This window comes from Solanum verrucosum, unplaced genomic scaffold (genome assembly GCF_900185275.1).
Source record: "Solanum verrucosum unplaced genomic scaffold, falcon-dt-bn FXZP01000027.1, whole genome shotgun sequence".
NCBI lineage: Eukaryota > Viridiplantae > Streptophyta > Magnoliopsida > Solanales > Solanaceae > Solanum > Solanum verrucosum.
This window is the reverse complement of record NW_026020214.1, coordinates 1,061,971-1,074,059: the sequence shown is the minus strand read 5'-3', so window position 1 is coordinate 1,074,059 and position 12,089 is coordinate 1,061,971. Positions and strand designations below refer to the sequence as shown.

At 31.2% G+C, this 12,089-nt stretch overlaps 1 protein-coding gene across 2 annotated transcripts; it reads left to right on the top strand.

Moving 5' to 3' along the window:
• The first annotated feature begins 2,990 nt into the window (after positions 1-2,990).
• LOC125830613 (putative clathrin assembly protein At5g57200) lies at positions 2,991-6,794 on the top strand. 2 transcript variants are annotated; one of them, XM_049509790.1, is made up of 15 exons: positions 2,991-3,148; positions 3,227-3,296; positions 3,546-3,643; positions 3,789-3,927; positions 4,015-4,142; positions 4,213-4,305; positions 4,379-4,429; positions 4,932-4,997; positions 5,088-5,153; positions 5,256-5,336; positions 5,419-5,499; positions 5,741-5,911; positions 6,001-6,076; positions 6,154-6,275; positions 6,360-6,794. In XM_049509790.1, exons 1-15 carry the CDS (start codon positions 3,068-3,070, stop codon positions 6,762-6,764), a joined length of 1,728 nt encoding a protein of 575 aa, XP_049365747.1. In that variant the 5' UTR covers positions 2,991-3,067; the 3' UTR covers positions 6,765-6,794. The 2 variants fall into 2 exon arrangements, with proteins under 2 accessions (XP_049365747.1, XP_049365748.1); XM_049509791.1 differs by having other exon boundaries at positions 3,017-3,148; positions 3,821-3,927.
• Positions 6,795-12,089: the final 5,295 nt, after the last annotated feature.

Here is a 12,089-nt window from a genome sequence, read left to right as displayed (position 1 = left end):
ATTTTTTACATCTTGTCACCCACAAACTAATGGGCAAATGGAAGTGGTTAATAGAACTTTAGGAAATATGTTGAGGTTTGTTTTGAAAGGAAAGTTGATTTCTTGGGAACATTACTTACCCATTGTGGAATTTGCTTACAATAGGACCTTTCATTCGTCTACTAGTAAGACTCTTTTTGAAGTTGTATATGGATTCAATGCCCTTAGACCCCTTGATTTACTGCCTTTGCCGACTAATAATTTTGCTAAACTTGATGGTAAGAAGAAGGATAATATGATGAAGAAAATTTATGAACAAACAAGGCTTGCAATTTTAAAAAAGAATAAGAAAGTTGCATTGCGAAGGAATAAGGGAAGAAAATATATTGCTTTTAGACTTGGGGACATGGTTTGGGTGCATATGAGAAATGACAGATTTCCTTCCAAAAGAAATACCAAGCTAGATTCTAGAGGAAGTGGTCCATACAAAGTCCTTTAAGGGATTGGAGACAATAAACATGATCTTCCTTATGAGTTCCAAGTTAGTGCTACTTTTAATGTTTTTGATCTTTCCCATTTTGATGCAGACTTGAATTCGAGGACAAATTCTCTTCAAGAAGAGGGGAATGATAGCATCCAAATAAACTCTCCTCCATTGAAGGACAAGGATGAAGCTTTACAAACTCCAATGAGGCCCATAACAAGATCTCAAAATAAGGAGTTCAATGATAAGGTCAACGGGCTTCAATCGCTAATCCAAAGGTGTCTTGTTGGGAAAGAAGAGCTCAAGCTCTAGGGAGATGAATTTCCCAAATGCTACAACTATTTTGTGGCCCAAATTGAAGTCCAAGAGGAAGAATATTGGGGTCCAAAGTTCAGCCTTGAAGAAGTCCAAAGTGGTGCAGAAAGAGGCTCAAAATCAGCCCAAAAGGAGGCCAATTTCTGCCCTTAAGTGTAGCTGAAATCAGTAGCCCAATAAAGACCCAAAAGGGGCTCAAAAGCCACGACCAAGAGGGCCCACAGTCTTTAGTTCAGTCACAACTATTAGGGTTTTAGTTTTACCTTAGCCCCCAAGCTAGGGTTTTATTTTATTAAGTTCTAGATTGTTCTTTTAGGGTTTTATTAGGCTAGCAACCAACTTATTTATTCTATGAATAGGAGTGCTTTTTCATTCATTAAAACCCATTAGATTGATATTAATAATATTTGAGAGAGTTCTTTTGTAACTTGTTCTTTGAGAATTTATCATTAAACCTTTACTAGTTTCATAGTTTAAGGTATGATGTAATTTCTTCTTGTGATATCTGTAATTTATTTTCGGTATTCTTTAGAAGACGATTAGTTTATAAATAATAATTATTGTCTTTAGTAACTCATAAAGAGGTCAAGATCCGAATCTATTATTTTTGATTCGTTTCTCAAGTAAAGGCATTAGATTTCTTCCATAAATCTATGTGTTGTTACTTGGATCTTGTCAAGGCCTTAGAACATTAAATCCTTGGAAATGTTTGGATATTTCCTTTGAATTTCTCATCTCCTTTTTCCGTAGTTTCTGTTTTCTTTTCTATAACAACTTCCACACTCTAATTTACAAGTCTATATTTGTGATCCCCTTAACATCGTTGTTATCAAGAACTCCGTTGACCACTCCTTCGAAGAGATGTGTAGTCGATGTTGTAGTTTTCTCCAATGCTTGTTGAAGTGTTTGTAGAATATTTTCTCCAATGTCCTTGAATGTTATGTCTATCCCCTATTTATAGTTGTAAGGGTGGACAAGATTGGTTATGATTGATCAAAGGATGTCATTTTGACACTTGGAGGATTGTGGTTGGTTCTTGAATTTGACTAAGACTACCATCTCATTTGGACACGTAGCGCCACCTTGTTGATCTTGGATGCCTAATCACTATGACACATGGCATGAGTTTGGACTTAAGGTGAAATGGAACTTGGACTTGAATTTAATAAACTGAACTTATTTATTTGTAAAGGCCAAATTAATCATTCAACCCAAATGAATATGGATTCAATTCAAATTTCTTATGTATGAATTTAATCCAATAAAATTTATGTGTCTACAAGACTTAATAAGAATTATATATGAATTAGAACTCATTTTCTCTAATCTAATCTTTGATTGGTTGAATCCCACAAAGAGATTAATACCACCATCTAAATTTTAGACCTTTGAATTAGAAAACTAACTCAATTTTGCTTATATGATATATGGGTTTGGAAAAACCTTTTGGAGAATTGCATTAGCGGAGAAGGCATATAGGAGCTATTAACAATCAAATGCATTCTTAAAGCACATTTGTCAAATAAAATACCATAAAGGTTAAATTTGTCAACATTTGATTTTTTAAATATTTACAATAAATATAAAAATAGATTTGTTACAAAAAATTAAGAATAACTCCGTAAGCGTAATAGCATAACCACGAGGGAGGTTAGTATTACGAAATTAAACCTAAGAGGTCTTTGAAATTATTCCCAATAAAAGGACCAAGCATTAAAAGAAAGAGAAAATTAGTCAAATCATAATATATAATAATGAATAAATTTTAGAAAATTGTTATCACAAAATTAAAATAAGAGAAATAAGTATAATACTATAAATCGGGGGTGAGTATTACAAAGTGAAGGAGGTCTTTCCGTTTTGTTTGACAACTTATAAATACATAGAGACATCAAAATTTAGGAAAAAGAGAAAAGCTAACTTCCCAAAACCTGGGGTGTGTGTATCAAATGCCATTTACCAAGTCTAACGTCTCACAACTGCCAAACGACCATAAATAATTTCGTCATTGCACAAGTGTCCCTTTTTTGCTGCTTTCATTTTAAAAGTAGTTGAAATCATATAAAAAAATCAACGGAAAGATAGTGAGAGAGAGAGGAGAGGTGGTTGGCTATTTTGTTATTGAAAAAAAAAATAGAGCTTATGATTGGGTATTTGTAAATGAAGGCAGAAAGGGGTGTGATTTTCAGGGAAGAATTTATCAACCTTCTTCTCTCTATAACAAAAGATTTTTGATTTTTTTTTTTTGGAAAAAATTAAATCATTTCTGGGTGTTTAGATTTTGAATGAATGGAGAGCTTCAGAAAAGCTTATGGGGCACTTAAAGATTCAACTAAAGTTGGCCTAGCCAAAGTCAACAGTGAATTTAAGGTAATAATATTTTTTCCAGATTGACAATTTTAAAATTTCCCATTTCATGATGGATTGTATTATCTTTTTTTGATTAAGGATTTGGATATCGCGATTGTTAAAGCTACAAATCACGTTGAAAGTCCTCCAAAAGAAAGGCATGTTGCAAGTGAGTTTGTAGATTTTTTTTATCTGTTGTTTAAGATATATATACATACATCATATCTTTTCCTGAATTTGTATTTCTCACATTTTATAGTTTTTTTTCTCTCTTACTTATGATGGTGTATTTCTTAATTCAGATATATAGGACATATTTATTGCAATTATTTGAATGAGGCTTCAGTTGTTGTAATGGACCGAAAATATTAATCATAATCTTTTTCTCTTCATCTCTTCTGGATGTTCCTTTCCTTAGTGATATTTGCTGCAACATCGGTTACACGTCCACGAGCAGATGTTGCCTACTGCATTCATGCACTCTCTAGACGATTGGCAAAGACACGAAACTGGATTGTAAGTCATCTCGACTAATTGATTGATTTGGTAGCTTTCTGATTGCTGGAAGCTACATTATTGAACAATTGAATTTGTATGGTAGAGAGTATGTGTATATTATTGTTATTTGGATTCAACTTCACATCTTGATCAAATATTTCAGGTTGCACTAAAGTCTTTGATAGTTATTCATAGAGTTTTGAGAGAAGGTGATCCTACATTTAAAGAAGAGTTGCTCCACTTCTCTCATAGAGGACACATTTTTCAAATATCGAACTTTAAGGATGAATCCAGTCCACTTGGTAAGCTTAGCGACATAACTTTTTCATGAAGCATATTATTATTATTATTATTATTATTATTATCTTACACATTGTTGGTTATGACAGCTTGGGATTGCTCTGCTTGGGTACGGACTTATGGACTCTTTCTAGAGGAAAGACTTGAGTGTTTTAGGAATTTGAAATATGATATCGATGGAGAGAGATTGACTAAAACTACACCTGGAATTAACAAGGTAGGTCTCTTTTTCTTCATCATTTGTTGGTTTCATGAGGAAAATAATTGTAGATTTGAGTTTTCATCAGGTGCATAGCAGAACAAGGCTCTTAAATGGTGAAGAATTATTAAATCAGCTCCCTGCATTACAACAACTTCTGTATCGTTTGATTGGTTGCCAGGTGAATTTTCTCACTGCATGTGAAATTTTGATATTGAACACTGTATCTTATCTTTTGTGAGGTTTTTTTGCAGCCTGAAGGAGGAGCTTGCTACAACTTTCTTATTCAGTATGCCTTAGCACTGGTATTACACATACTATCTTATTCAGAAAGTTTCTACATGTTTTGGTTTACTCATTTAGGGATATAATAATATTTTTAACTAAACAAAAGCATATTTGACTTACTCATTTGAAGACTAAAATCTTCTAAACAAAAATATCATGTAACCAAAAAATAGACTCTCTGCATCACGGTTGTTTTTCGCTCATTTTTATCTTTCCGTGCTAATGGCTTCCCTAAGGGAGAATTTTTAGTTCTTGCAGCTCCTCATAACACGCTCTTTGAACAACCAATCATATTTAGATGTTTATAAAGTTGTTTGGATTCGGATGTATATAGAAATTGGCTTGGTGAGCAGCATGAACTTCACAATGTGTAGAGGAAATAGTCTACAAAATAGATGGGAAATGTTTACAGTTAGAAATTTAATTACATCTTGCACACATAAAGGATGATTAATTAATCCATAAAGTTGAATTCTCCAATAAATTTCAAGATAACAACCCCAGTTTTACTTGGTGCAGGTTTTGAAGGAGAGCTTCAAGATCTATTGTGCAATCAATGATGGGATTATAAACCTTGTTGATTTTGTAACATCTTTTTTGCCTCTTTAAAGTTGTGCCAGTAATTAAGTTATCTAATATATTGGAACAATAATTTGGTCGTTTTTATGCATGCAGTTCTTTGAAATGTCCAAGCATGATGCTATCAAAGCTCTCAACATATATAAAAGAGCTGGGAAACAGGTGTATAATTTCATTTCTTTGATGATCACTAATAAAATTATCGTATATGAATGTATGTGATCGGCTAGTCTAAAGTTACTTTCCTTCCTTCCTTTAATGTAGGCTGAAAGTCTAGCTCATTTTTATGACTTCTGCAGAGGGTTGGATCTTGCTCGGACATTTCAGTTTCCTGTTTTGAAACAGGTCTGTCTGTCTCTTCATTTTGTTTTAAACTTAAGAAAGGCAATTATGTCCAATATCATTTATTAAAATTGTAATTTTTCAGCCCCCTGCTTCCTTCCTAGCAACGATGGAGGAATACATAAAAGAAGCACCTCAGACAGGTTCCATGTCAAGTAGGAGGCTGGTGAGAACCACATTTAATTTCCTATTTAATCAATCACACAAACAATCATAATAATCTAGTTATTCAAATTAAAAGCTTAGACTAGTATGACTCGACAATTTTTTCTCTATTTATCTTTGAACCTTAGGTCAATGTTTCAGTCAATATCTACTTGTAATCATTATAATTTTAAGGGTGGAATAAGTAAATATGAATTCTAGGACTCAATGGATCAGAGATGTTTGTCATTGTTATTTGATAGGAGTACAGAGAAACAAAGAAAGAACCTGAAAAGCCTGTAGAACCAATCCTTGAAGATATGGAAGAGCAAGTTGAGAATGATAAAGAAGAAGAGGTTGAAGCGCAAGAGGAACCTCAGCCTGAAATTCAATTAGAAGAAACTCTACCAACTGAAGAGCCTGTTGATTTGTTGGTAAGCTCACTCACTTTATTTGAGGTTTTATGTTACATTAAAACATATATGTCTTCTCTCATGTATATATATGCATGAATTTCGTGTAGGGTTTGAATCAAGTGGATCCAAAAATTGCAGAATTAGAGGAAAGCAACGCGTTGGCTCTTGCAATTATTCAACCTGGTAACTTTCTTTTCCATCTACTGATTTTTCCCCCTCAGATATTGAATATTATTTGATGTATTAAAAAAACTTTGCAGGCAAAGAAAATCCATCAGCAAGTTTTCAGTTGAGTGAAATTGGAAGCACGTCTGGATGGGAACTGGCTCTTGTTACTGCATCGAGCAACAACACCAGCCAAGTCGCACCAGATAAAAAATTGGTATGTAATGCATGCATCATGATTAGAAGACCATATAGTATTTTGTTTTCCAATTTCTTAAAGTTATGGTCTTGTATGAATCAGGCTGGGGGATTCGACAAGTTATTACTTGACAGCTTGTATGAAGATGATGCAACTAGGAGGCAAATACAACTACAAAATGCTGGCTATAGTGCAGGATACGGGTATGAAATCCCTGGCCAGAATCCATTCAATCAACACGACCCCTTTGCCATGTCAAACAACATAGCACCTCCAACAAATGTACAAATGGCAATAATGTCTCAGCAGCAGCAACAACAACAACAACAACTACTACTCATGCAACAACACCACCACCAATTCCCACAGCAAAATATGATGATGGTATCACATAGTCAGTATCAAGCTCAACAAATTCCATATATGGCCTCCGCAAACCCTTTTGTAGATCCCTTCTCCTATCAAAGCACCTCAGTTCCACCAAAGGGAAACCACTCACTTCTTTAGACTTCTTTCAACAACATAACCTTGTATTCTTTCATTATTTTTCTATAAGACCAGTTCATATTATCCTTTAACTTTTGTTTTAATCATTATATATAGAATGATCTCCTACATAGTGTCTCAGGTTTTCACATTTAGTTTTGTGTTCATTAAGCTAACAAGATAACCCCCTTCAAGTTTCGCTCTATAACATTCACCTCTCCTGGTCTATTTTGATTTTTTTAAACCATTTTTAAACCTATTTAAAATAAATCTAAATCAATTTTGACTTCACAAACTTACCCTTCTTTGTATAATTATTTCATATTAATCCATTAATTAAAAAATATGACTTATTTAATAAATATGAACTTTCAAAATAAATAAACACAAATAAGTTAATACTATATGTGTATATATATACACACACATTTTTATTTTATCAAACAAAGATACGCATTTCGTCATATTGATTTCTTTTTAAAATATCTATGAACTAAGTTAAATTTTTTAATAATATAGATTAATATGAAGAAATTAGTATAAAGAGGGGCAAATTTGTCAAATCATAATAAATTTATATTTATCATATTTATATTTTTATATTACCTTAAAAGCATGAACTCCTAACTTGAATGTTAAATTACTATAATATCCCTAATGTAGGTTTTGACTTTTTTGAACACATGTGACTTTTCCAATAAGTTGTGACTTTTTTCGAAGCGTTTTGATTTTTCGATGAGTTGTGACTTTTCCAAAGAGTTGTGAGTTTTTCAATAAGTTGTGACTTTTCCAAAGAGTTGTGACTTTTTCAATAAGTTGTAACTTTTTCAAAGAGTTCTGACTTTTTCAAAAAGTTGTGACTTTTTCAAAAAGTTGTGACTTTTTCAAAAAGTTGTGAATTTTCCAAAGTGTTGTAACTTCTTGGAAAGGTCATGATTTTTTAGATAAGACACAAATTTTTTTGTTCATACTACCCTTTGTTGACTATAAATAGATGGACTTCCTCTCATTTTTTTACCACTTTTTTTCTAATCTTCTAGTCTTCTTTTTCTTCTTGCATTTTAAATTTTTTTGTATGATTTATTGTCATTGAGTGAGTTCAAAATTTAGCATAGTATGAGGTACCACTATTCTGATGAAGTAAGTCGTTCTATCCTAAGAGAGTATATTCCATTATCTCGATTACTTGAGGAAAATAATATAATTTTTATGATATAATAATTATTTTTTTGCTTAATATATACATTAGTATGTAATGTTCCAATATATGAAGTTAACATAATGTAGTCTAAGTTCATTTGTTTTTGTTAACAATTTCTCTTGTGATGTAGATATATGCTTTTGAATATCTTTTTCCAAAATTTAGAGAATTGTCACGATTTGTTTTTGATGCTCAAGACAAAAGAATGAATTTATTTATCAATGTTACTTATGTGATTTATACTCTCAGGAAGTTTGCTTTAAAATAGTTATTACTATATAAACATTGCCGTTTTGTTCTACTTATTTATTATTTCTTAATATTTCAGTATTTTAGATGAAGAAATGTTTATATGACTTGTAATAACGCCAGTTGAAGTTTTTATTAGTTTAATTTTTATTATTTATTTGATAGCTAAATTTATGAGATAAGTATTTTTATTAATGCAATTATATATTTATTAGTTCACCTGCTTGCATACAGTCCCCTGGCAATTGTAAACACATACTTTACACCACTAATTAACTTTGTTTCTTCACCGTGAAGCATTACTTATACAACCTATTATTGGTTAACCTGCTCACATACAGTCTCTTGCCAATTTTAAACACATACTTTACATATATATATTACTTCTAACCTTACTTTAGACGCACTTTACATCTTAATGATACCCTCTTTTATGCAACAAATCCCTGCCTAATCAGGCCGATTTCGACCATTTGCCGCCCTCATCAGTGGTACTAATTCACAATAACACATAGAATTAACATTGTCACTCTCATCTCCCAATGGTAGTCATCAAGCTCCATCCCACATGACGACTGAAATTTAACTACCAAATACTATTTGAAGAGGCCAAGTATTTACTAGGCTGCAGCGTGCAAGACTACATAGAATCGACCTCAGTAAAGATATGAACTGTATTTATACCTAAACACCTTAACAACGAATGGACTCCACTGCATAGGTACGTTGTCTAATACATCCTAACTTTTACAGTTATCTTATTGTGATACTTCATAGCACAAAAGAGAAGAAAATAATTACACGATTACATATACATAACAATTGATGATTCTTTTAATTTTATACATTAGGTTAGTTTTGAAAGAAAATGCGCCCATCATGCTGCTGAGAAAATTAGACCCTTCAAATGGCTTATGCAATGGGGCATGGTAGATTTGTAAAGGCTTTGACAAGAATGTCATATATGCAGAAAAAACAACAATACCCTTTCAAATTTATTCGGAAACAATTTCGAATATGTCTATGTTTTTGCAATGATGATAAATAAAGCTAAAGGTCAAACAATATCAAATGTAGGAGTATACCTACCACAACATGCTTTCTCAAATGGCAAACTATATGTTGCACTATCTAGAGGAATATCTATGTCAACAAAAAAACTGCAGGTCATGACTGAACAACCAGATTGATACACCAAGACATACACAAGAAAATACTGTCTACAAGAAAGTATTAGGTGAGATTTGATTAATACCAAAATTGTAAGAAATCAAATTGGAAAAAAAATACACCACACATGTAGCTAATGAAAATTATATTGGAAGAATTCTTAGTTTTGGTGGAAGAGGAGACGATATGAAAAACAATAAACATCTACCACAGAAGACATTACTTTTGTGTATATAAAGTTATTCAAATACAGGGTACATTGAATTTCAAATATTGAAAGGGAGCATACAGTTCATGACACGACATAACTAAGAGGACAAACTGTTAATTCGTGCACAATTACTTACTAACAAATTGCCTAATAACAATTTAAGAATACGACGTTCGTTACTACATGCCGAACGAGCAAGAAGGCAAATAGATTGGCCATTTACTTAGTATGACGTAGTGCAATATTAAATGCATATTGATATGTTGAAAGCCTAAATTATACATAAAATATAAAATATATCGTGTATAGGGATCTCAGGACTTAACCTACACGTGCAACGCACGTGCAGTGAATCTAGTATTATTATAAGTGGGAAGCTCCTAACCTCAAAGTTGTATTACCATTTTGCCCTTATCTTACCCCTAAAATAGATTAAATATTAATATCTATTTAATTAATTAAATATTAAGTAATAAAAATATCTAAATTCATGCTTCAACCAAGATCTTAATGCAATCGTATATTCATGTACCTCGACTTAATGCAAGATATAAAATATGGGTAATGAAAAGTCTAATAACCTTTAATTTTAATTTGTAAGATAAGTGGGGTAATGAAAAGTCTATCAAAGAAACTCACACAACATAATTTATATTTCCTTCTTTCATCTGAATTTGTGATCATCTTGCATTCTACATTAGGTTAGTCTACATAATTTGTCAATTTTTCATTACCAACTTGTAATTGTAGGAATTCTTACTGATTCATTTATTTGTATTCTTTAAAATTTCATGCATATTCATCTTCTTTTTGTTGAGAAGTATGTAAATTACTATAGTTACAAGATGAATATTCTCCAGTATGAAGTTGTAAAGTGAATTTTTATTTTTCATATCTCCATCTTTTTGAGCTTTTAAACATAACTTCGTAATTCATTACTATATTTTTATATTCGTCATTTCTTCTATCTTTAGGATATAAATATAATCAAGTTAATCCCAATTTATATTTATAACTAATTGTTTTGAGGGTAAGCATGTTAAATCCCGCAGAATATTTTCACAACTAGACCCGTAAAAGAGTAAGTCTTTGATAAAGATTTATAGTTACGTCTTTTTCGTTGTTTGGTAATCATTTATATTTTTTAAAACAATATCTTTGTACTTTTTCATTTTTATATGTAATCTCAAATGTTTATAAAATCCATGTACTTAACTATTACAGAGAGGTACAAAAGTTAGTGCACAAGTAAAAATAAAATAAAAAATAATGTAAAGTAAAATTAGTGCAAATGTTACATTGAATTTTATTGTATTAGAATTCATATTTAATTTTTTATATACAGATCCTTTAATATATAGTTCAATAAATATAGTGTATGTGTATTTTTAACATAGTCATACTTTCTTTTCTGTTTATTATTTTTATGATTTTTAGTTTTTTTATACATATGAAACATTTTGTCTATAGCAAATCGACTTCTATTAAAATGTAATTAAATTAATATGACAATATTTTTGTCTATAGATTTTAATGTGATGTCCTTTATTAAGGATGTCATGTCTTTATTTACTTTTCTTTCTTTTCCGTTTGAAGTTGTAAATTTTTCTATAAATTTAATGTTACAACACCTAGACATTTTGTAATATTTTTCTTTATACGTATCTTTTGATAGCCAATTTCTTTTTTGATTATTAAAACTTACATATAGTAATTAAAATATATTAATTCCTCTTATATAATAATTTTTTTTTCATGAAGCTTTAAAAATATCAAGCCTCCAACATCTGACATAAGATTTTCATGTTATATTTTGTGAAGAGTTATATTCTTATGTCAAACTTACATATAAAAGGACTTAGCTTTGAACCTAGCGATGAATATATGTACCCTCCACTATGATATATTTACTTATATAAATTAACTTTTCTAATGTCAATTAGGGGACAAACGTGCAACGCATGTTCCCAGGACTAGTTTTAAATAAGTTTAAAGAATGATTACCAAAAATTCAAAATAAGAAAGATAGGCATAATATCATAAACTACAGAAGGGGTGAGTATTATAGAGCAAAGCCCGAGGAAGATCTCCCTTAACCTAAATATCTCTATTTAATTAGGATATATCCCCTCTGTTTCAAAGTCAAGCCTTATAGTGATAATAATCACATTAGGGATCCAAGTATTTGATAAAGAAAAGTCAACAATAACGATAAAAATAGAAAACGTGTGGAGGTCGAAAGGAAATATAAAGAAAGAAAAATAAACTGAAAACAATATTAATTCAGGAAAAGATTAAAAGTTTCAAAAAATGTTCAAGAACTTCAAGATAACTCAATTCCTGAATTGAGTCTCGACAACAATAATTATACAACAAAGAACTAATTGTTGTAAAATAAAGGTGGATGCCCATGTGTGGGACCCACCCACCTATGGCCTATCTTCCCTTTGATTGTTGAGTTACTTCAAGTGTTATCCCTCCTTTTTCTTCTTGTTAATTTTAGTTTGTTACTTTT

Bases quoted from the DNA above. Each gene is read 5' to 3' on its own strand.
- LOC125830613 (XM_049509790.1), top strand. From the start codon at position 3,068: ATGGAGAGCTTCAGAAAAGCTTATGGGGCACTTAAAGATTCAACTAAA. The intron at 3,149-3,226 runs GTAATAATATTT...TTTTTGATTAAG, and splicing joins AAGTCAACAGTGAATTTAAG to GATTTGGATATCGCGATTGT. The intron at 5,337-5,418 runs GTCTGTCTGTCT...GTAATTTTTCAG, and splicing joins AGTTTCCTGTTTTGAAACAG to CCCCCTGCTTCCTTCCTAGC.